Below are 25,949 nucleotides of genomic sequence, written 5' to 3' on the forward strand. Positions count from 1 at the left end.
TTTGGCTTGACAGTTTAACTTACTAAAAGCTAAGAATGAATTTGGTAAATAAGATTTTATAAATTAGAAAGTCAGCTATAATTGAAAAATAAATTTAAAAAAATTTTATGTTTGAGCAAGAAACTAAATGTTAAAAACAGGAAATGCTAAACATAGACTTTTTAAATTAAAATATGCTTACTTTATTTGTAACTGATATTAGTAACCATATTAAAATATGATTACTAATATTCTCTTAGTTCAGGTGTACAGCATAATCATTCAACATTTATATACCTAATAAAGTCGTCAACACAAGTAACCTGGTACCCATCTGTCATTGTGTAAAATTATAATAATTCTGTCTGTATTCCCTATGCTGTACATTATATCCCCATGATTTATTTATTTTGTAACTGAAAATTTGTACCTCTTAATCCCCTATATTTTTTTTGCCCCAACCACTGGCAACCATCAGTTTGTCATCTATATCTATGAAGCTGTTTCTGTTTTGTTTTGTTGGTTGGTTGGTTTATTCTTAACATAGACTTTTTAAGGAGTTGCAGCTCAGAGCCTGCAATTGAAAATCTGCTCATTCCTTGATGAAGCTAATAGATATTGAAAAATACTGGTTGGAGGAGTAGGTGGAAACACTACCTCCTTGCACAACCAAGTATATGAACAACAAATATTTAAAAACCAGAATGCAACCAAAACAGAGAGAAAATTAAAATGTACTGAAGTCCAACAACAATGAACCATTCATCCAGATGGGTAAGAGGGGCGGAGTCAGCAGCTGGCAAAGAGGGTTCACACAGGAAAAAGCAGCCAGACTGACCCAGGTGCGCAGGCGGTGGTTGGCAGATCCCAGGCATGGGGTGGCAATGGGCAGACTCAGTGAGGGCGCAAGGTGGCTGGCTGACCGTGATAAACCAAGCAAAGGAGCGAGCAGTGAAACAGACCCCCAAACCAGCACCCCAGCGCTGGGAAATAAAGCCTAAAAGCACCAATTGGAAAAACTTTTTGGGGTTGAGGTGCCAGACGAGGCTCCCAGACACACAGAGAGTTCGTTAGAGAGACCCACAGGGTCCTGGAGGGTGCACAAGCTCACACACCCGGGAGCCAGCACCAGAAAGGCCCAATTTGCTTGTGGGAAGCAGCACAGGGGACTGAAATCCTAGAGAGAGCAGAAAAAACCTGCCATTGCCCCTCTCTGACCCCGTCCCCACATACAGCATCATAACCCAGCAACCTGGGTTGCCCCGCCTTGGTGACCGCCTAAGGCTCTGCACCTCATATGTAACAAGCACAAACAGATTAAAACATGGCTCAAGAAGAAGGACAGCTCAAATCCCCAGAGCCAATACTTCTAAGCGACCAAGAGATAACTAACGTATCGGATGCACAGTTCAAAACACTGGTGATCAGGATGCTCACAGAATTGGTTGATTTTAGTCACAAATTAGAGGAACAAATGAAGGCTTCACTAAGTGAAATGAAGTAAAATGCACAGGGAAACGATAGTGATGGGAAGGAAACTGGGACTAAAATCAATCAAGTGGACCAGAAGGAAGAAAAAAACAACCAAACAGAAAACAATGAAGAAACAAGAATTCAAAAAAAATGAGGAGAGGCTTAGGAACCTCCAGGACATCTTTAAATGCTCCAAATGCTCTGAATTATAGGGGTACCAGAAGGGGAAGAGGAAAAGCAACAAGTGAAACACTTATTTGAACAAATAATAAAGGAGAACTTCTCCAATCTGGCAAAGGCAATAGACTTGTAGGAAGTCCAGGAAGTTCAGAGAGTCCCAAAGAAGTCGAACCCAAGGAAGAACACACCAAGGCACATCATCATTACATTATCCAAGATTAAAATGAAGGAGAGAATCCTAGAAGCAGCAAGAGATAAGGGGACAGTCACCTACAAAGGAGTTCCCATCAGACTGTCAGGTGATTTCTCAAGAGAGACCTTACAGGCAAGAAGGGGATGGAAAGAAGAATTCTAAGTCGTGAAATCCATAGACCTACATCCAAGATTGGATAGCTCTACATTCATAGACCTATCCAGCAAAGTTTTCATTTAGAGTGGAAGGGCAGATAAAGCGCTTCTCAGATAAAGGAGTTCATCATCACCAAACCCTTATTATACTAAATGTTTAAAGGACTTACCTAAGAAAAAGAAGATAAAAATATGAACAGTGAAAGGACAGCAAACTCACAGTTATTAACAACCACACCTAAAACAAAAGCAAACTAAGCAGACAGCTGGATCAGGAGCAGAACCATAGAAATGGAGATCACATGGAGGGTTAGCAACAGGGGAGTGGGAGGAGGGCGGGAGAAGGTACAGAGAATAAGTAGCATAGATAGTAGATAGAAAATAGACAAGGGGGAGGGCAAGAATAGTAGGGGAAATATAGAATCTAAAGAACTTGTGACACATGGCCATGAACTAAAGGAGGGGGAATGGTGAGGGAGTGGGTGTGCAGGGTGGAGGGCAATGAAAGGGGGAAATGGGACAAGTGTATTGGCATAATCAATAAAACATTTAAAAAAAAGAAAAATACTAGTTTAAGCCAAATAATTTACTGTAAAATTTACAACAGACTATAGCTTGTTCTGTTTGTTTCTAGTGAAAATTATTGGCCCTTGAATTTTTTCAACAGTCCTAGATATTTTTTCCTACTTGGACAGAGAAAACTAGATTTTCAAAAATTGGCACATGACCTGGTTTGGTAGATGAGAATAACATACACTAGTCTTATTTGACCATGGGGGATAGATACATTCCAAAACCCCTAGTGGATGCCTGAAGCCTTGGATGGTACCAAACCCAAATCAACTTCTTCAACCCTGATGGAAATATGGCAGCAGTTTCTTCATTAGTAGACACAGCCTCTCCAGGAATTTTTCTTTTTCTCTTTCTTTCATTTTTTAAAGATTTTATTTATTTATTTTTAGACAGAGGGGAAGGGAGGGAGACAGAGAGGGAGAGAAACATCAATGTGTGGCTGATTCTCGTGCACCCCACACTGGGGACCACTGGGGACCTGGCCTGCAACCCAGGCATGTGCCCTGACTGGGAATCAAACCAGCAACCCTCTGATTCAAAGGCCAGCACTCAGTCCAGTAAACATTTATTTGTTTGTTTGTTTGTTTGCTTGTTTGTTTATAGAGAGAGGGAAAGGGAGGGAGTAAGAGGAAGAGAAACTTAGATGTGCAAAAGAAGTGTCAGTGGGTTTCTTCTTTCAGAACCCCTACCTGGGACCTGGGCTGCAACCCAGGCATGTGCCGACCTGGAATCAAACCAGCGACCTTTTGGTTTGTGGGACAGAGCCCAACCCGCTAAGTCACACGAGTCAATGGGTCTCTCCAGGGACTTTTATTTTTATTTTTAAAAATTTTTAAATTTTTAAAAATGTGCTATTTTATTTTTTACTTTTCTTCTCAAAGATTTTATTTATTTATTTATTTTTAAAATTTTATTTATTTACCTTTAGAGGGGAAGGGAAGGAGAGAGGGAGAGAAATATCAATGTATGGTTGCCCTTCGCACATCCCCTGCTGGGAACTGGCCTGCAGGGAACCGGCCTGCAACTCAGGCATGTGCCGTGACTGGGAATCGAACCGAAATTGTCTGGTTCACAGGCGTGAGCTCAATCCACTGAGCTACGCCAGCCAGGGCTGCAGGGACTTTTATATTTTTCAGTACACACTTATTCCCTCCCAAGTCTGTGTAACTATCCGTTACACGCAGTAAATGAGGTAGTGTCACTTATTTTAGGGGATCCCTTGCTGAAGTCTTTGTATGGGCTCAATGCTTGCTGGTGGAACACATTCCTGTCATTTGGAATAGGTTTTTTGTTCATGTTTTCTACCCATGTATTTAATGCCTTTTCTATCTTAACTAAGCACTTCTCACATATTGTGGCTGTAACTTTTGCAGTGTGAGGTATAGCATGTATTTCTTTTTCCTTCTTCACAACTTCGTGGATAGAAGAGTCTTCTTACTGTAGATCTTAGCAACCTCAGCATACAATATTTTTTCTTTCTATATTGTTGAGAACTTTTGCCTTTCCACTTAGAGGAAGCACTGTATGGCTTCTCTTTGGAATATCTGAATTGTCAGCATTACTACTCCTGTGCTTTAAGGCCGTTATTAAGGAAGATAAAGGTTACTTGAATACCAGCACTGCAGTACTTCAACAGTCAACCTGATAAGTGGGAGGGCTGCGAAGTGACTAACATGTATAGTGTGAAGATGCTGGACAAAGTGATGACTCATGTCCTGGGGAGGGTGGAGCTGGGATAGCATGAGATTTCATTACGGTACTCAGAATGTTGCATAATTTAAAACTTGTGAATTGTTTATTTTTGGAATTTTCTATTTAATATTTTCAAGCAGTAGTTGACTGCCAATAACTGGAAGCATCGAAAACAAAACAGGATAGAGTGGATTACTATAAACTTTTTTTTAAAAATTGTTTTTCTTTGAAATGAACTGTTATACTCTTTTATTCTTTTTAACTTATTAGTATTTTTTAAACTTTGATTTTTCTTCCAGCTGGCCGCTCGGATCGTGTACAAATGAGAAATGATTTAGCTAAAATAAACAAGGTTATCACAGACCATACAAGTCAGTTAGCTCCATACCAGTTTTTGACTGCTTTTTCACAATTGATCTCCCGAATTTGTCATTCTCACGATGAAGTTTTTGTTGTCTTGATGGAAATTATAGCTAAAGTGTTTCTGGCCTATCCTCAGCAAGCAATGTGGATGATGACAGCTGTATCAAAGGTAATGCATTAATCACAGGTGTGTTTTTCCATTTTACATGGCATTGATTATTTAGTGCTAATATATAGGTTCAATTTCAAGGTTTGTCTCTTAGATTTGTAGTAAAACATAAATTTTAAATACTTAAAACAAGAAATTATAGCATTATGATTCATTTTAAAATTTAAAAGTATTTACCATATTAAATGAAGTGAAAGTGACTAGTTTGAAATCAGTCAGCAAGCCTTTTCTTTATAAAGTGTATAAATTGTTAATGCTTGGTAATCTATTTTTTTCCCAAGTGTTTTAATTCAAAGTACCTGAACTTATTAATACTATCAAAATTTTGTTGATTAATGGAACTTTGCAACTTGGTAAATATGTTTATTTAATAACTGTTTTAGAGAATTTAAAAAATATACAGAGATACAAAAAAATTTCACTCCAATTCATTAATATGTTGATGTATTTTTATATATTTTCTATACACATTTTAGCCCTAATTTGAATTATATACATAAATAATTTTATATTTTTTACTTAAGATTATCATAAGCATGGTTGCATATTATTAAATATTCCTTGAAGATACAATTTTAATAATTGTATAGAATTCTATAGTAGTTAGTCATTTATATTTTAACTATTGTTGATCATTAAGGTTGTTTACAGTTTTTTGCTATTGTAATACATCTAGACACATCTATATTTATTCTCACTTCCTGTTACTACTTCAGGGTAGATCCTAAGAAGGAAAGGTCATAAGAGAGCAGCATTTTTATGATTGTTGATAGTATTGTCAAATTGACTTCCAGAAAATTTATATCAGTATAAACTTTCATCATGCATGCTCTTAAAGTTGATAGTTGTTAAAAGGTTTTGTTGTTATCTTTTTAAAATCTCATACAAAATTGCATTTTACTTTCTTTTTTATGGCAGTCTTCTTATCCCATGCGTGTAAACAGATGCAAGGAAATCCTAAATAAAGCTATTCATATGAAAAAATCCTTAGAAAAGTTTGTTGGAGATGCAACTCGTCTAACAGATAAGCTTCTAGAATTGTGCAATAAACCGGTATTATCATAAATCTTACTACTTTATAGGCCAATGTTATATAATTTTATATAAAACTTCTATAGGATTTTAGCGGGCTTTCTTTTGTTTGGTTAAATTAAAATTCTAATGAATATTGGTATACACAGATTTCAAAAGGCATTGAATTGTATAATTTAAATTTAAAAATGTGCAGTTTACCTTAATAGTGCTGTTTTTAAAATTGCTAACATATGTCCCTCTATCAAATATCCTCTGAATTTCTAAAAGTTCTTAATATAAATTCTTCCAAGAGTAAATTATTCATATTTATTAAAAATAATTTTAGGTGGAGGATATGATGTAAGCTATATGTAAAATATTTAATTGAAGTTGTGTCTGTGATTGTTTTTTCTCATATCTTTAAACTTTCAAAACTTACATACATTAACCTACTTACATGAGAGGAAAGAAGATTAGCGTTTTGATTTTCATTCCTTCACTACACATTTTATGACCTACCAGGAGACAAGCACTATGTTAAGGGAAACAGTGGTGCATAATACATGTTTTCCTGTCTTGAAGTGCTCATGGTCTCACAAGAGGCTAAGCAGATGGTTATTATCTAGCGTAACAACTACTTTTTTCAGTAAATTTGTGAGTGGAATATGGACATGCTTATAGGAGTGACCCACTATTCTAGCTAAGGAATTGGAGGGGGAAAAAAACCCCTAAAGAATGTACAGAAAGGCAGAGGAGGGGTAGGGCTAGTTATAAGCAGAGAGAGAGACTCTTTATAAGGTTAATAGCTATATTTCTCTTTGCAAATATTCACTAATAACTTTATAGGTGAGAAAATAGAGCCTATTCTTCAATAGTGAACATCTTGAAAGTGTAATCTGTTTTTCTATCTGAATTCTATTTGATTTCTGATGTACTTGATATTATCAAAAATGGTGTTATGATAATGGCCATCATTTATTAAACACTGGCACTTTTTAAAGTTTCCAGTTCTTTGTCTGAAACCTTTGTGGCCCACTACATAGAGGAATTCCGAATTTTTTCAGATTTTTGAAGGGAATGGAGTGCATATACTGTACTTTATATTGAGTATCATAATTGGATACCTAATTCTTTCTGTAGTGAAACATATTAATCTTTGCATTAAGTGAGAAATTAGGTATTATTTTGCTGCCAAATGAGATATGGTACCAAAAAATGTTTAATTTACAGAGCAATTTGAATTTTGTAATGTCTGATAGTAGATTATACCCTTTATTATTATCTCCTTTAGTCATTTAATAATTGTATGATTTAGTTATTATTATTGATTAGGTAAAAGAGTACAGAGAGATTAAAATGAGATAATGTGTATGAAATATTTAGAAAACTACAGATTGTGGAGCCACTGTAGTTAAGATACTGCAGAACTGAAGTTTTATTTGGGGTGAAACTAAAGAGTTCTATAATTCAAGGTAAACAGAGAAATTAAAATGTACAATTTTTCTCCCCCAGGTGGATGGAAGTAGCTCCACGTTAAGCATGAGCACTCATTTTAAAATGCTTAAAAAGCTGGTAGAAGAAGCAACATTTAGTGAAATCCTCATCCCTTTACAATCAGTCATGATACCTACTCTTCCGTCAATTCTGGGTACTCATGCTAACCACGATCCATTTCCTGGTCATTGGGCTTATATTGCAAGTTTTGATGATACGGTAAATTTTATTTTTATGTAACTGTGACTATCTTTTTTTTTAATTTAGTTAAAAATTTCGAATTAAGTTTAAAAGTGTTTTTCCTAGAGATTAAGTGAATTTTATTAGCAAAAAAAAAAAAGTGATTGGAAATACAGAAAAGTAAAACTGTCTTGTACTGATGAAACAAAATTAATTGATAAAAATCCTGTGTCTAAACTAGTACATATTTTGATTTTTCACATGCTCACATTTGTTTTAGTATGACTATAATCTTTATTTTTTCACAATTTGATTTTTCCATACTCTTTTTTTGTCTTAAATATGGAGAACAGAAAAAAAAAACACGATCAGGATTTTTTTTTTTTTTGTATTTTGGAAGGAAGTGAAATTCAACTAGGAAGAGCTTGATTCTTTTTTGAAGTATGATATGTGACTATTTTAAAGAAATGGTACTAGAGGACTTCTTAGTAAATACTTAAAAATATTTTATTTATTCATTTTTAGACAGAGGGGAAGGGAGGAAGAGAGGAAAACATCAGTGTGTGGTTGCCCCTTTAACATCCCCTACTGGGGAACCTGACCTGGGAATGGAACCAGCCATCCTGTGGTTCACAGACAACGCTCAATTCAATGAGCCACGCCAGCCAGGGAAATACTTTTGACAACTATATTTATTCCAGCACTTCTGACTCCAAACATGTGTAACTGCTTTAGAGCCAGTTATTAAACCACATAATGCAACCATTTTTAATTACTTGTAATCATGCCTTGTTTTTAACTTAATAAGCTTACTTACTCAGCTCATTAGGTAGACTTGATTTTGGAGCAGTTTCTTTTTTTTTAAAATCAAGTTACTTTTGATTGATAAACATTTTTTACCATTAAATACATTTAAAAACAGTGCCATAGCCTCTGAAGAAAGGTCCTAAAATTACAAAAATCTTTTAAACGTGTGACTGCTTTAAGGGGCTATATAAATTTAGATGGATATGTACTTACATTGCTGATAAAATAATCCTTTTATTTCATAGTCATTCTTAATGGGTGAAAATATGTCTCTACTCATGGGCAGCCATTCTTTTCATAGGTCATAAATAATTAAAATAATTGATAAAATAATAAATTTACTGCATAATATAGATTCTTTTTATTATGTTAGGCAACACAGTACTTATAATACAATAGATATTTAGATATAGAATTTTGACTTTAATATATAATATATATTTTATCATCTTTTAGGTGGAAATTCTTGCTTCTCTTCAGAAACCAAAGAAGATATCTTTAAAAGGATCAGATGGAAAGTTCTACATCATGATGTGTAAGCCAAAAGATGACCTGAGAAAGGATTGTAGACTAATGGAATTTAATTCCTTGATTAATAAGGTTGGAGACAGTTTGCTTTTATTTTAGAGTTAACTGTAATTACTATAAGTGTGACATGAGCTTTTCAGTATGTAAATATCATCACTGTCAAAAAGAGGGAACGAAATGTACTGCCTTTCATTACATTCTTAATTAGTTTTTTAAATTGGGATAAAATATACATAACGTAAAATTAACCATCTTAACCATTTTTAAGTGTTCAGTTTAGTGTCATTAAACAGATGACATTGTGCAACCATCACCACCATCTTTCTCTAGAACTCATTTAAAAATTTTATTTTCTATTTTCCATTACCATTTAGTTTCTTATACCACCCCCTGCATTCACCACACTGTTGTCCATGTCCATGAGTCCTTTTTCCTTTTTTGCTTGTTCCTTCCACCCCCTAACCACCCCCCCTCCACAATAACTGTCATCCTGCTCTCTGAATCTGTCTCTGTTTTGCTTGTTAGTGTAATTTGTTCATTAGATTCCACATATAAGTCAAATCATATAGTGTTTTCCAGATCTCTTTTTATCTTACCAAACTGAAACTCTGTATCCACTAAACAGTAACTATTTACCTTCCTAGGCCCTGTTAACCACCCTTCCACTTTCTGTCTATATGAATTTTACTACTCTAGACACCTCTGAACAGTGGAATCATACAGTATTATCCTTTTTACTGGCTTATTTCACTTAGCATTATGGCTTAAAGGTCCATCCATGTTATAGTGGATGAATTTATTTTATAAGGCAGAATAACATACCATTCTATGTTTTACCACGTTTTGATAATCCTTTCACTCATCAGTGGACACTTGGGTTGCTTCCAACTTTTGGCTATGGTTAATAATGCTGCTATGAACATAGGTTTACAAATACCTGTTTGAGTACCTGCTTTCAATCTTTTGTATATGTACTCAGAAGTACAATTGATGCTTTCACTTAATTTGTTTAACTGCTAACAAAATTTTAAATTGCAATAGATATAATTTTCAGTGTATACCAAACCACTTTAGTAAGACACGGGATGAGTATTTTGCTTGAGTTTCTAGTTCACTTTTAAAGTAGATTTTGCTGTTGTGGAGACTATACTGTAAAAAATTCTTCTCGCTTTTTTTTTCTCTATGTCTCCACTTATCCCTTCAAAGTTTTCAAAGTTGCCTCTGTAGCAATATGTGTTTTTGGTGGCTCTACCTGCTGAGATCTGCTTTTTCCACATGTTGATAAAATTTAATTCTCAGTTTCAACTCCTTCAGCCCCTGCTGGCTCCACTGAATTTTTGTTTTCATCTTCTAAGTTCTTCTTTGCTTTTTGTTCTGTGTTAAACTGAGTGATCTCTTCAGTTTTCTGTGATGTATTTAGCAGTGAATTACTTCTTCTGGCTAAGAGCTTCACATCTTCTGTATTAATTGTGCTTCTTTTCACATGTCTGTTGATAAGAGAATTGTTGCTGCTCCTCAGCCCTCCTCTCCTCCTCCTTCTCATTTATCACAGCAGCCAATCCAGGCAGGTGCACTAGAGCACTGGTTTTACGTAATTAAAAAAAATAAGATACTGCTATTATTATATTGGGAAAAATGTCCAAGGTATATTCATGAGGGGATTTTTTTCTACTTAATGTCTAAATTATAATGTATGTTTTGTGTCAGATTTATGTTTTATGTTTTAGTGCTATAAAGAAAGTATTCTATTTTTATCAACACACTATTTTAAAAGTGATCACTGGTAATTTTTTTTGTTTTATTGTTAAGTACTTGATTTTTGTCTCAGAAATGATAACATGCGATCTCATTAAAGGGTTATTAAAAATAAATGGTCTTAGGTACTTTGAGTTATTCTATAGCCAGGTACTATAAATGCACAGATTCTCTTTTTGTATTGATAAAAATAGACCATACTGTTGAAGGATTTGAAGGGTGAAACACTATTGTTTTTATCTAACCTTTTTGTCCCTGTTCTCTTATCTTCTTCTCACATACTATTGATACCCTTTTTATTACCTGGAAAAGTTAGGGACTTTTAACATAGAAAAGATAAAGCAGCAGATAAGTTCATTTTTCATAAAAGACAGTTATGGTTTGTGCTTAGTTTAATCAAATGTAAGTTAAAAAAATGCCCAGTTGGTTGGAGCATTGTCTCATAACCAGAAGTATGTGGGTTTGATTCCTAATCTGGGCACATACAGGTTGTAGGTTCGTCCCCTCTCGGGATGTGTACAGAGGCAGCCCATCGATGTTTTTCTCTTTCTTTTCCTTCCAGTCTCTCTAAGATCAATAAAAACATATCTTCAGGTGAGGATTTTTTAAAAAATATATTTTATTGATCATGCTACTACAGTTCTACCAATTTTTACCCCTTTCCCCCCTCCACCTGGTGCCACCCATTCCCTCCGGCAATCCCCTCTCCTAGTTCAGGACCATGGGTCATGCATGTAAGTTCTTTGGGTGCTCCATTTCCTATTCTGTTCTTAAGACCCCTGTATTGTGTACCTACCGATTTGTACTTCTTAATCCCTACATCTGTTTCCCCATTCTCCCCCTTCCTCTTCCCAGCTGATAACCCTCCAAATAATCTCCATATCCATGATTCTGTTTCTGGTCTGCTTTGCTTAGTTTTCTAGATTCAGTTGTGAATTCATTGCCATTTTAATGTTCATAGTTATGATCTTTTTTAAGTCCTTTTAACACTTTGTATTAAATGACTTGGTGATGATGAACTGCTTTAGGTTTACCTTGTCTGGGAAGCACTTTATCTGCCCTTCCATTCTAAATGATAGCTTTGCTGGATAGAGTAATCTTGGATGTAGATCCTTGCCTTTCTTTCTTGACTTCAAATACTTTTTTCCAGCTCCTTCTTGCCTGCAACGTTTCCTTTGAGAAATCAGCTGATAGTCTTATGGCACTCCTTTGTAGATAACTCTCTCCCTTCCTCTTGCTGCTTTTAAGATTCTCTATATTTAATCTTGGGTAACTTAATGATGATGTGCCTTGGTGTGTTCCTCTTTGGGTCCAACATCTTTGGGACTCTCTGGGCTTCCTGGACTTCCTAGAAATCTATTTCCTTCACCAGATTGGGGAAGTTTTCCTTCATTATTTGTTCAAATAAGTTTTCAATTTCTTGCTGTCGCTTTTTTTTTAAATGTTGTTTGGTGAATTGGTAAATTAATTTCACGACTAATTGTTAGTATGTCCATCCTTGAAGCTCCCTGGGTGATTTTCTGGTGTAGCAGATCAGGTGGCCTAGCTTTAGTTTATATATTTATCTTAATTGGCTGTATTACTGATTATATTATTTCATAATTGTTCCCTCACATTAACATGGTCAAATAAAGTAGCCTGATTGTGAAAAGCTAGAGTTTCCCTGTGTTGGCCTAGGAGGCACATACAGATCTTTACATGTGAATCTAATGCCATACTGTTTTGCTGACATTTCTGTAGCCTACTTGTTCCTAAAGTTTAAAATGTGTTTTTGGTCAGTGATTGAGGTTTTGAATTGGACAGTTTACAATTATAGGTATTATTTTATATCATTCCAGAATTAAACAAAATAAGCTTTATCCTTAGCTACTGTATTTCAAGATCAATCAGAGATGTGAAAACATTTCATGCTAGAACAGAATTTTTCCAATGAAACTGTAATATTAAACTTAAAGAGTAAGAAATATATTCTGAGGATACCGTAAAACTCATACTTTTATTTATACCTTTTTGAAATAATTAAACTTAAATAGCAGTCTCCGTACCTGAGTACTTAATGTTTCAGTAGTATTTGTCATTGTTAAATATATAACTGTAATATTTTTTAACACAATATTCTTATCACATTTGGTTAATAATTTTAAAAAAGGACTTACCCAGGTGATTTTTAATAATTTGGAAAGAAATTAGGGATACTGTTCAAGTAGTTTCCTGGCTCAAGACTAATGGTAAACTTCTATTGACCTTCTTTTACTATGAAATGAATAATCTTTAGATATATTTTATATGACATTTAGAAATATTAATTTTTAAGTTTATGTTTTTTTAATAGTGTTTAAGAAAAGATGCAGAATCTCGTAGAAGAGAACTTCATATCCGAACATATGCAGTTATTCCATTGAATGATGAATGTGGGATTATTGAATGGGTTAACAACACTGCTGGCTTGAGACCTATTCTCACCAAACTATATAAGGAAAAGGGTACCAAAATTTTTACAATATAAATAAGTAAATGCATATAATAGCTGCTAACATATACCAGGTCTGTCCAGAAGGTATCCAGCCACATACTATGAAAAATAGAGACATTCATTGAAGAAGATATAAGGTACAAGAAACCTTGTACACAGGACAATGACGTTTTGGCCCCCTTCAAAGTAGGCACCTCAGGACCTCACACAGCCATCACCTGTCCCGTCATATTTCCCTGAATCTCATCAATGGTCTGAAATCTCTTCCCTTTCAAACGTGATTTTAGTTTTCAGAAAAGCCAGAAGTCTCAAGGCACATCTGGACAGTAGGGGGGCTGAGTCACCTGAGTGATCTGATGTTTTGCCAAAAAACTCTGCATGAGATATGATGCATGAGCAGGTGCATTGTCATGATGAAGCTGCCAATCACCAGTTGCCCAGAGCTGTGACCTTCTGAATCATCTGAATAGTTTCCATGGAGGAATGTTCAAGGTTAATGCAAAATTTGATACAGATTTGTTGCTCTACTCACTCAGTCATTGTGAATGTGACAGCCACACAGTACACATGCTCACTCAAAAGCCTCTATGGCCTCCACTGACTAGTACAGTGAAGTCATCATTGTTCACGCATGCGCATTCCAATCCACTCTCCTTGACTACTAGGTTACATCGATGTCATGCAAACTGTTCTCGTTATAGTAATATAATGGCTGGACTTCTTCTGGACAGACCTTGTATGTTTGTTATTAACATATGTCATTGTACATTTTCTTGGTATAAACACCATGATGAAATTTCTGTTCAAATGAGATTGTATATACAGAAGTACTTAAGTGTCCTTCCTGATTCTCTCCCTCCCTTTCTTCCTTCATTCCTGGTGTTTTAATTCATTCTTTACCTCCAAAAGGATTGAAGTAACTTGCAAAAATGTATATGAAAGTGTGTTTTTCAGAGTTACTAGTCAGCAATTCTGGAACTACTTTATATGTGTACTAGACTTTAGCAAACAAGTAAGTAGGTTGTGGCTAATGGGAGCTAGCTTTTCACTGTCAGATAAAGAAAAGGAAAGGAAAGGGAAGGCTAGAATGAAACTGAAAGTGTTAGATTAGAAGTGGAGCCTCCTACAGACCAAACCTGAGATAATATGAGCACCAAAACAGATGATAGTGTTAGATTACAAATCCACACCAATGTAAACAAATGAATAAATAAGGAAGTACAGACAGTTCTTCTCTACAGTAGAATTGCAGTGAATAAATATAGAACATAAAGATGGAAACAGAAAATCACCAATTAGTAAATGCCATAGTATATAATTGTTGCAGGCAGTGAATCTCAGTAGATGCTGAAATTAATAGGAAAGTGACAGGAAGCAGGTTATTTACAGAGTCTCAGTGTATATCCCTGCAAAATAGCTTATTAAGGATAAAGTGAAAAAGGGTAATTTTACAGTGTGAAAACAAAAATAATTACTCAGAACACTTTAAAAATGTCAACGTAATGAAAGACAAAGACAGAAATTTCCCAGATTTGAGAACATTATGGAGGCGAATGCAATATGGTGTCCTGGATAGGATCCTGACCTAGGAAGAAGGGTGGTAGTAGAACAGTTGGTGAAATTTGAATAAGGTCTAAAAGTTAATTAATATGATTATAACATTAATTTTCTGATTTAGATGATTGTACTACTGCAATGAGAAAGATAAATAATAAAAAATCTGGGTGATGAATATATGGGAGCTCTTTATATCATTTATGCAATTTTTATAATTCTAAAATTGTATCTAAATAGTTTTTAAATACATGAGATGGAATACATTAAAATATATATTAATTTATTAGAGTGAAGGAGAAAATAAATATATTAGTTTTCTAGGGGTACTGTAACAAAGTCCTACAAACTGATTATAAACAGTGGAAATTTATTCTGTCCCAGCTCTGGAGGCTAGGAGTCCAAAATCACAATGTCAGTAGGGCCACTTTGTCTCTGAAGGCCCTAGGGGAGAATCTGTTCCAAACCTTTTTCCTCTGGTGTGGCCAGCAACTTTTGATGTTTTTTGATTTATAGATGCATCAGCCCATTCTCTGCCTCAGTTATCATAGCATTCTCCCTATGTCTTTGTCTATTTTCTCTTCTTATAAAGACATCAGTTATATTATATTTAGGGCCCACCCTAATGACTTCATCTTAACCTGATGACATGGACAAACACCCTATTTTCAAATAAGGTCACATTCAGAGGTATTAGGGGTTAAGACTTCAAAATACTTTGGTGGAATACAATTCAACCCATAACATTAAGTAAAATTGATAAATTACTATATTATGGGTATTGTGCTAGGTATGATATATACATATATAATATTTATTAATGTTAACAAGCCTAATTATGCCTTCTTTATGAACAGTGCTAGGGAGTTTAAGTAATTTATCCAGTTCATGTAACTAGTATGTTGCAGAACTACAGTTCAAACATATTTGAACCTGATTTCAAGGAACTTGCTGTTGACTATTTTATTTAGAAAGATGAAACATTATATATAAGTTTTAGTTACTGTTATTGGATTTTAAAAAATATATACATATATTTTGTACCTTATCATGAACACACAGCTGAACTATGCAATATTTGACTCTGAGAACTTCAAATCACAAACTCACCCATAAAACTTTTAGCTGTGCCTTAGGTATAAAAAGCACCAAACCAAGGCAGGCCTAAAAGGCATTTGATAGATTGGAGTCAGACCAGTCATCTGATGTGGCTCATAAATATATATCAAGGAAAAGTTCCTCTACTTCTCCAGATGATTTGCATTTTGCAAGCTAATAATTTAAGAACCAGGTAAATCTTATAGACTAGCCTTCATGAGAGTAAATTATTTCAGAGCACCACAGTAAGCTTCATAGTAATGATCCAGCATGGACCTGTACTATGTCCCGAGTAACAGAGAGGTCACTGTAATTTCGGTGAGGGATGTAGCACTCACATTGGACTTATGCTGAGTGCTATCTTCTGGTGCTGTTTGATTCCAAACATTGACATTAATTATAATCAACAAGGAGATAAATTTACATATGCATAATTGCAGTTTTTCAATTAGTTGACATTAATTATAATCAACAAGGAGATAAATTTACATATGCATAATTGAAAATTTTCCATTCTTGCTTTTGAATTAAAGTAGACACTTCCTGTCCTATTTTAACCACAAAAACAATAACAACAGCAACAAGTGTCCCTTTCCTCATTTGGCTTGTGTGATTAATGGAAATCACTCTGCCTTGCAGGAGTTTATATGACAGGTAAGGAACTTCGCCAATGTATGCTACCAAAGACGGCAGCTTTGTCTGAAAAACTCAAAGTATTCCAAGAATTTCTCCTGCCCAGGCATCCTCCTGTTTTTCATGAGTGGTTTCTGAGAACGTTCCCTGATCCAACATCATGGTAAGTTACCAAGATTATAATACATTATTATGGTTGGAATTTAAAAAGTATTTTAAATGTGTTGCCTGATATGCATGAGGATATTTGATAGGTGTTGAATTATTTTTAGGTACAGTAGCAGATCAGCATATTGCCGTTCCACTGCAGTTATGTCAATGGTTGGTTATATCCTGGGCCTTGGAGATCGTCACGGTGAAAACATTCTCTTTGATTCTTTGACTGGAGAATGTGTGCATGTGGATTTCAACTGCCTCTTCAATAAGGTGTGTGATGTGACTTAGTTAATTGTATGTTTTCTCCTAACTTTCTTCCTTCAATCACTGTTCTTCCTAGACACACCCATTAGTAGCAGTTATATTCACAGTTGAGCCACATTTCCCATTGCCCTCAGTATAAGAACTTAGGATGGAGAGAACTCAAAAGAGTAATATAAAAAAACTAGCACTGAACTTAATTCTGAAAGTACATGTTCAAGTTCTGATTCAGTTCTCAGTTATATTAACATGGACAGAGCAGTTGATTTTACTGAGACTCATTTTTAGAGAAATAAAGTAGTTTGCTATGATGGTTTGCAAACCTATCAGCATATCAGAATCATCTTAAGAGTTTTCATAAAATTGCGGATACCTAGGAAACATCCCAGGGGATTCAGATTCGGTAGCTCCAAAGTGAGGCCTGGGGATAAATTAAGGTAGTTGGACTCCCCCTCAGACCCCCTCCAGTTTTCCAGTGTTGTGATCCTGGAAAGCAGACTGGCAGGTAAAACCACTTTTCACTGCGTCATCATTCTCTGTGGGTTGCCTTCAGTTACACAGGAAACCTAGAAAGGTCCCAGACCAAACGGAGAACAAATCAAAGATAAACCACTGGCATAGGTTAAATCACTTAAGAGAGGAATTTAGGAAAACTGGAGGGACAAGAAAGTTCTAGGAAAGGCAGGTTAGAAAATGACAAAAAGTAAATAATAAATGAACTGGATGGATTTTATTATATTTCATGTTACATTTCCTGTCTGAGGGATGTGAACATCTCATACTTGGTATACCTTTTCCTTTGCTGTTCTAAAGTGAAAGTCTTAAAGAAAAGAAGAAAATATGATAATATTTGTATGTACTTTGTATTATTGAAAGAAGGAAATCAAGGAAGCTAAATAAGACTAAATATTGAATGCATAAAAATTTCTCTATATTGCTGTTAACATAGTAATTCAATAAAAGGTTAAGTCCATCCATCTTCTAGATCTTATCCAAATAAAGTAAAGGTAGAGTCATATAGATCCTTTATGATACAGTCTTAAAAAATAGTTACATATATATATATATATCTTTTGACAGTATGTGTGCTCTTTGCCAAATGAGTCTAGACATGAAGTTTTAAGTTTTTTGCATAAACATTTAAAAATTCTAACATTATTACTTTTTAATAAAATGCATTGTTTTAAGGGAGAAACCTTTGAAGTTCCAGAAATTGTTCCATTTCGCCTGACTCATAATATGGTTAATGGAATGGGTCCTATGGGAACAGAAGGTCTTTTTCGAAGAGCTTGTGAAGTTACAATGAGGCTGATGCGAGATCAGAGAGAGCCTTTAATGAGGTAATCATTTGTATCTTGTAAATAATTTATAGTAAATTTAAATGCAGTTGTTGGTTCCTAAGTATATTTTCTGTATATAGAAGCCACTTTACATTGGTTAAGGTAGATTGTTTAAAATAATAGCATTATATAATTTACATATCATGAATTTATTTACTGTTTAATATGTGGTTTTTAAAAAGATTTTGTTTATTTATTTTTAGACAAAGGGGAAGGCAGGTAGAAAGAGAGAGAGAGAAACATCACACACCCCATACTGGGGACCTGGCCCGTAACCCAGGCGTGTGCCCCGAATGGGAATTGAACTGTGACCCTTTGATTTGTAGGCTGGCACTAATTCATTGAGCCACACCAGCCAGGGCCCATAACATTTATACATCATATAATTTACTCTTTTAAAGTGTAAATATAGTGGTTTGTAGTTCATTCACAGGATTGTGCAACCATCACTGCTATCTATTTATAAAACTTTTCATTACCTCCAAAAGAAATGAGCAGTCATTCCCCATTCTTACTCCCCCACCAACCCCTAGCAACTACTAATCTACTTCCTGTCTCGATGGATTTGCCTGCTCTGGACATTTCCTATGTATATGGGATCATACAACATGGAGCCTTTTGTATCTGTTTTCTTTAAGTTAGTGTAATGTTTTTAAGGTTTATCCATGCTGTACTATATGTCAGTACTTCATTTTTTATTGCCAAGTAATATTTCATAATATGGATACCACATTTTGTTATCCATTCATCAGTTAGTTGACATTTGGATTATCTCCACCTTTTGACTATTGTGAATAGTGTGGCTATGAACTTTTGTATATAAGTTTTATATGCATATGTGTTTTTAGTTCTTTTGGATATACCTTGTAGTAGAATTACTGGGTCCTATGTGAACTCTTAAGTTTAAAATTTCGAGGAACTTTCAAACTGTTTTCCAAAGCAGCTGTAATATTTCACAGTCTCACTAGCAATGTCTTAGAGCTCCAATATCTCCACATCCTTACCAACACTTGATTGCATGTCTTTTTAATTTTATCCATCCTCGTCGGCATGAAGTGGTATCTCATTCTGTTTTTTTTATATTTACTAGACATTTAAGGATATTACAAAATTATTGACTTTTTCTCAGTTAAAAAAGTTTTGTGATTATATTTTTAAGGGGCTTTATTTTGGACAGATACATCCTCAAATACTTACAGAAGGAAAAATTGGATGCCTGAGATTTGCTTTAAAAAAACACAGGAGGGAACAGGATGGGTTCTGGGTAATTGGTGGTCAGAAATGGGTGACACCAAGTATTGCCACCTACTGACAGGACACAACAGACAAGTCAGGGATTTGCCCAAGAGAACCATGTGTAGCTTCCACCCGTGCATCATTGTGAGTTTAATTTGCATCTCCCTAATGAGCAATGATGATGAACATCTTTTCCCATGTCATGTTGGTCATTTGTGTATCTTCTTTGGACAAATGTCTATTCAGATCCCATTTTAAATTGGATTATTTGTCTTTTTATTGTTAAGTTGTAAGAGTTCTTTACCTAGGTAGATACTAGACCTTATATAATTTTCAAATATTTTCTCTCACATATGGGTTGTCTTTTCCCTATTCTAAGAAACTATTGTATAATCCGAAGTCATTAAGAGTCACACCTATGTTTTCTTCTAAGTGTTTTATAGTTTTAGCTCTTATATTTAAATCCTTGGTCATTTTCAGTTATTTTTTCTGTCTAGTGTGAGGTATAGGGGTCCATATTTATTCTTTTGAATATGCACAGCCTATTGTTCCAGCAGCATTTTTTAAAGGATTATTTTTCTCCATCTAATGTTACTGGAGAACATAAATGGTCCATTAACCTATATTTTGTATATTATTATATACTGTATTCTTAAAATAATATAAAGCAGAGAAAAGAAAATGTTATTAAGATAGTAGGAGAAAATTTACAGTACTGTACATATTTATTTTAAAAATCCTATATAACTGAACCCTCATAGTTCAAACCCATATTGTTTCAAGTGTCAACTGTAGTTTTTAAAAAGGATTTAAAAAGTTTCTATATTCACCTTCTTATTTAAAAGCTGTCTATCAAACATCATCATAGAATGCATTGGTTAGTTTGACATAAGCAAAAGCAAGTTCTCTGAAAGAGGAAGTATAGCATCTTGTGAAACACTTAACTAGGAGCATTTATCCTAGTCTGAAAGAAGTCAGGAAATAATTTCTGGAACAAGTAGCTGAGACCTTCAAGATAAACAGAACTGGTCATGTAAAAGGGAAAAGAGTGTTCTAAGTGATAGAAATCTCAATGCTCCAGAAGGCATGGCCTGCCTCAGAAATGCAATATTGTGTCCTAGAGGACAGACTTCAAGTTCTTTATTCCTAAGAGGAGAGGCAGAGCTAGATTATGAAAGGTCCACATAAAGCCAGTTTACACATTTAAACTTTGCCCTCAGAACCACCAGAAATCATTGGAGAGTATTAAGAAGAAAATAAAAAAAGAAGAGGAAATGAGATCATCAGATTTGCACTGTAGAAAAATTCCATTTTGGGTGAGAGGCCAGAAAACTAGTTAAGAGTACTGTTGCAGAAACCCAGGCAAACAGTGATGGTGCAGTGGATGAGGTAGTGACAGTAAAGATGGAGATAACTGGAGATATTATAAAGAGATTTAGAAAGTAGAATTAAGTGTTTAAAGAAGAGGAGGCAAGGATGAGTCATAATTTTTTATTCAGGGCCAGTGGATGGATAATGTTCTTTACTGATTTGAAGAATAAAAGAGAAATAGTTGGGGAAAAGTCACGAGTTTTGTTATGAAAATACTGAATTTAAGGTGTCTACAAGATATCTAAGTGGGTTTTTATGTGGATCTGACTTCTAGAGCACAACGGAAAAATAATGTGCTGGGGTCCATCTATGTGGTAGCTATTGATTATTTTATGGTCATTGTGGAGATGTGGCAAAGGACGAAATTTACTCATTCAATAAATAGTCATTAACTAGTTTACACTATGCATTCAGGGATGGCACACAGAACATTGTACTCTACTCCCAAGAACCTCTTATCTCCTCCATCTTGTCTCTTCCCTGCCACCTCTTTCCTTTCCCTCCGGTCATCCCCAAATAATAATTTCATATATTTTCCTGAAACAGTAATAATGTGTTAAGAGTATTACCATTAGCTTCTCATCCTTCACTTATTCTTCACCTAAGTGTCAACTTTACCAAGATTTCATTTTACAAAGATAACATTGTATTGTTACCATAACATTTTCTTTCCTTTTTAGTGTCTTAAAGACTTTTCTTCATGACCCTCTTGTGGAATGGAGTAAACCGGTGAAGGGGCATTCCAAAGTACTACTGAATGAAACTGGGGAAGTTGTCAATGAAAAGGTTAGTAGAAGGTGTAGATTGATGTGAACTGATACTGTGTATCTCTACAAATGACAACTGATTCTAAATACTATCAATGACTGACTATTGAATACTCCGAAATCTAATTCTCTAGTATATCAATGCCCAACTTTTCTTTATTGTCATTACTCATGTTAACATTATTATCATTTATGTACTAAAAGCAGAGTTGAGGACGCATTTGTTTAAACCATAGATAATTACAATTATGAGTGGGAAATACTTGAACACAAATTGTGCGACTTACAGAGCAGCAAGTCTCAGCTTTAACATTTTAATTGTTCTAATTTTATTTTATGTATTTATTTAAAATTAAGATTTTGTTTATTTATCTTTAGAGGGGAAGGGAAGGAGAGAGGGAGAGAGACATCAATGTATGGTTGCCTCTGGTACATCCCCTGGCGGGAACTGACCTGCAACCCAGGCATGTGCCCTGACTGGGAATCGAACCTTAAATCCTTTGGTTCACAGGCCTGCGCTCAATCCACTGAGCTACACCAGCCAGGGCTAATTGCTCTAATTTTACATTAATCATAAGAAATATGTAAGTACCTAATATATGAACTCAGTTAACACTCTGTAGAAGTAAACTTTTAATGGCTGGTTAATTATATCACTATACAGTGATCCCTTACCTATCGCGGGAGTTACATTCCAGAGACCCCCAAGACAGGTGAAAATCCGTGAAGTAGCGGCACTGTATTTATTATTTATGTATATTTTAAGACTTTATAAACCCTTCCCACACTCCTATAAACCTTTCCCACTCTCTTATTAACCTTTCCCACACTCTTATAAACACTTCATATGCTCTTAAATACTTTCTACACTCAAAACGTATGTAATTTTAACAACATATAAAATTCTATATGGGTGCTCACCAGTGAAGTGTACAGTCATCCCTCGCTATATCGCGGTTCACTCATTGCGGCTTCACTGTATCACGGGTTTACAGTGAAGTTGCAATAAGTGAACCACAATATAGCGAGGGATGACTGTATTTTTATTGCAAAATATTACTTATTTAAGCACTTAAAAATGAAAGTTTACAAAGGTTAAATTAAGACAGGGTAAATTGACTTACACCACTGACATGGAGTCTGTTATAATACAACAGGTGGTAAGTCTACAACAGATGTCACTGGTAGGTAAACAGGAAACAAAGTTGAAAAGACCACTTTAAAACAAAACTAAGGGACTAACAGCTCGAGATTGTTAAGCAGCAACAAACATATTCACTCAGATCCTGAGTATGTCAGTACACATTAAAAATGATTTCTTCTATCAACACTGTAAAGAATTCACTCCCTACTAATATTCCCTGCTATTTCACAGTCCAGAAAAATGCCTAAATAGTTCATGTTGGATCAACATTGCAGGCCTTCAAATCAATCTCATTATTATACTTGTTTCATTTCTTTTTTTGTATTTACTCTTACAAATGGGGTCAGTAAAATGGCATTAACATTTGTTAAATAACAGAAAGATAGTAATTCCAAATTATCAGCATGCACATGGCATTAGGTTCTTATGTCTTATGATTTTCAATTTTTTTCTTTTAGGCCAAGACCCATGTTCTTGATATTGAGCAGCGACTGCAAGGTGTAATCAAGACCCGTAATAGAGTAACAGGGCTGCCCTTATCTATTGAAGGACATGTACATTACCTTATACAAGAAGCTACTGATGAAAACTTACTATGCCAAATGTACCTTGGTTGGACCCCATATATGTGAAATTACTTTAAAGAATATGTTAATCTAAAATTAACATATTTCATATTTATGTCTTTTATATGTTCAGTTCCAAAGTACAGTACAATGTAAGTTGCTTTATGTTCTCAGAACAATGTATTATTTCTCCCTGATTGTTAATATTTAAAATAATATATGTTGTTATGAAATAAAGTGCTTTCTTAACTATCTACTGTATATTATAAACACTAGAGAAGTAGAACATGAAATGTTCTTATGCTCTAAAAATACGTATAGCCATGGCTGGTGGTGGCTCAGTAGATTGAGCGCCAGCCTGTGAACTAAAGTGTTTCTGGTTCAGTTCCCAGTCAGGGCACATTCTTGGGTTGTGGGCCTGGTCAGATCCCCAGTAGCAGGCACTGGAGAAGCAACCACACATTGATGGTTCTCTCCCTCTCTTTCTCCCTCCCTTCTCTATTTAAAAATAAATAAATAAAAATCTTTAAAATATATATTTGCAGGCAGTAAGCTAGGCTTACTTCATTTTACAACTTTTAGGTTTTAAGTACTCGTTAGCATAAGGATTCATTTGAACAACAACAAAAAATTACATTGAATAAATTCTGTGGACAAAGCACTGTGCTGGATTTGTGGACAGAGCTTATTTCCCCTGCCCTCTAAGAACTGACAATCCAAAGATATAAACATAAATAACATATCATTATGTTCACTTAATAAAATCCTTTTTTGTATGGTTGCATTGTGTGTAATCAGGAAAAAACATAAGACAAAAAGCATGCACATGAAAAACACAAACATTCCATCTTAAAAATGCTGCCATACTGAAAGTGTACCAGAATGTTTAATCTTGGCAGACAGTAATACTTAAAATTTCATGAGATTTTAAAATCTAAAAAAGGGTTCATGTGGTTAAATTTTTTCGTTGTTTTTTCTCAGAGGATTTAAAATAGTTCACGATAATTACAAAGCAATGACGATACTACATTCAAATAAATGGCAAACTCTTAGACTTCAATTAAGTTCACTTGAGAGAATTCTTTTTTTGCACTGTTGAAAGGGTGATGGGGAAAACAGGCTAAGCCAAGAGGTATGAACGTGAAAACCAAACATATATTTTACAATTGAAGGCCTAATACTGCATTAAAGAGTTAAGGAAGAGGCTGGGTGGGGTGGAGGGAGTTAGGACTTTTTTCAATAACATGTTAAAGAGTGTTCTTTAAAAGAAACTTTGTTATATATATGTATCCCTCAAAGAAAAAAAAAAACCACTCTCAACCAGGAAAAACTAAACCAAAAAACTCTATTTAAAAAAATACTTAGATGAGCAGAGCATCCTGAGAGAATACAGCCAACAGGACAAAATTCAGTGTTCAGTTGTCTTTCGGAAGTCTGGTGGTTTTTAGAACGAAGTGTCGGTGATTGGGAGAAGGCTAGTATAGGGGTAAGTGGTAATGAGAAATGTACAAAAACATGCTTTAAAAAAAAGAACTAAGCGTCGCATTCTCACAGCTGCCTGAGCTCTCCCAATCTTGAGCGCGCTGGCGGGGGAGGGGAGGCGGGGAGCTGGAGCCCCGTCCGGGGCGCGGCCCCGGACCAGCCACTCTAGACTTGGCGGGCGCTCTCTATGGTCGGGCGGGCGGTGTGTTGTCATCAGAAGAGCGACGGGGCCGGCGGCGGCGTGGGCGGCGTAGGGCCCGGCGGGGCGTTTGGTTTCGGTTTGGTGGAGTTAGTGTTGACAGTGGAGATGGGAGTCCCCAAGTTTTACCGATGGATTTCGGAGCGGTACCCTTGCCTCAGCGAAGTGGTGAAAGAGCATCAGGTGGGTGAGCGAGGGTCTGCGGTTACAAGACCGAGGACTTGGGCTTCGTGGCCCTTTCCGCACAGAGACGGGGTTTTCCGGTCTCCGCCTCCTGCTCGTCATCGACGGATAAGAGGCTAAGGAGGGGACCGAAGGTTTGAGAACACCCAACGATTTGGGTGGGGACGAGGACAGGTAGTACTTCTGTGACCGAGCTCCGTGGACCGCGGCGGTTGTGACGGCTCCCAGTCGGCGGAGCCTGCCGCGATCCCGATTCTCAGTCCTGGGGAGGCCAGCTTCAGTGAGCGCCCAGTCCTCCTTGAGCTGTAGGACACGCTTTCCCCTCTAGAGGTCGCGAAGCCAGGGAGCCAGTCCTCCGAGGACCTGCCAACCCCGCCCGCAGCGCAGTCGGCGACTCGCTGCTAGCACCACCTCCGCCGCCGGAGCTGTTTACTTCCGGGAGGAACCTTTCCCACCTCCTGGACCGGCTGCGCTTCTGGGCGTAGCTGCTGGTTCCTGTTTGTGATACCTTTTGTTGCCCTTTTTCTGTTCCGACAGCAGTGCCACTCTCCCATCCCAAAAGACCAAGAATACACTTGGAGCAGGGCTCAGTATTAGGTGCTTCATTGTGAGAGAGAAAGAGATTGGTTGAGATCGTTAAAGCGTTAATAATACATTGGAGCTGTGGAAAGATAATAGACAGCAGTTATCTAACTGCTAGACTTTGGGTAATAGGTTAGTGTTTGTCACATTTAATGATTTTTGTAGACCTCTCGTCCATTTTATACTTTACAGAAAAAATTAGTTTTGAAATGTGTATAGCTAATTGAATGATTTGTGATGTATTGTGTTTATGGTAGAGGGGTACCAATCTAGGGAACAACATCGTGCTCTCTACATACAGTTTAATCTTTTTTAAAAATACCATGAGCATGAAGATAGAGTTAAAACT

The 25,949-nt window shown here is 35.8% G+C and overlaps 2 protein-coding genes across 3 annotated transcripts in view; both read left to right on the forward strand.

The window, feature by feature from the left end:
- Positions 1-23,962, forward strand: part of ATR (ATR serine/threonine kinase) — a 129,796-nt gene extending 105,834 nt beyond the window's left edge. The window contains exons 38-47 of the mRNA XM_037167453.2: positions 4,545-4,777; positions 5,696-5,830; positions 7,304-7,504; positions 8,729-8,872; positions 12,888-13,038; positions 16,320-16,476; positions 16,586-16,739; positions 17,919-18,070; positions 21,358-21,463; positions 23,047-23,962. Coding sequence (XP_037023348.2) covers positions 4,545-4,777; positions 5,696-5,830; positions 7,304-7,504; positions 8,729-8,872; positions 12,888-13,038; positions 16,320-16,476; positions 16,586-16,739; positions 17,919-18,070; positions 21,358-21,463; positions 23,047-23,220 — 1,607 coding nt within the window. The 3' untranslated portion in view covers positions 23,221-23,962. The remainder of the gene's footprint in view (positions 1-4,544; positions 4,778-5,695; positions 5,831-7,303; positions 7,505-8,728; positions 8,873-12,887; positions 13,039-16,319; positions 16,477-16,585; positions 16,740-17,918; positions 18,071-21,357; positions 21,464-23,046) is intronic.
- An 891-nt stretch (positions 23,963-24,853) lies between these two features.
- Positions 24,854-25,949, forward strand: part of XRN1 (5'-3' exoribonuclease 1) — a 161,693-nt gene continuing 160,597 nt past the window's right edge. For both annotated transcript variants that reach the window (XM_053672843.1, XM_037167457.2), the window contains exon 1: positions 24,854-25,018. In XM_053672843.1, the coding sequence (XP_053528818.1) occupies positions 24,944-25,018 (75 nt within the window). In that variant the 5' untranslated portion in view covers positions 24,854-24,943. The remainder of the gene's footprint in view (positions 25,019-25,949) is intronic.

Source organism: Artibeus jamaicensis, unplaced genomic scaffold, assembly GCF_021234435.1.
Source record: "Artibeus jamaicensis isolate MK-2021 breed Jamaican fruit bat unplaced genomic scaffold, CSHL_Jam_final contig_793, whole genome shotgun sequence".
Classification (NCBI taxonomy): Eukaryota; Metazoa; Chordata; class Mammalia; order Chiroptera; family Phyllostomidae; genus Artibeus; species Artibeus jamaicensis.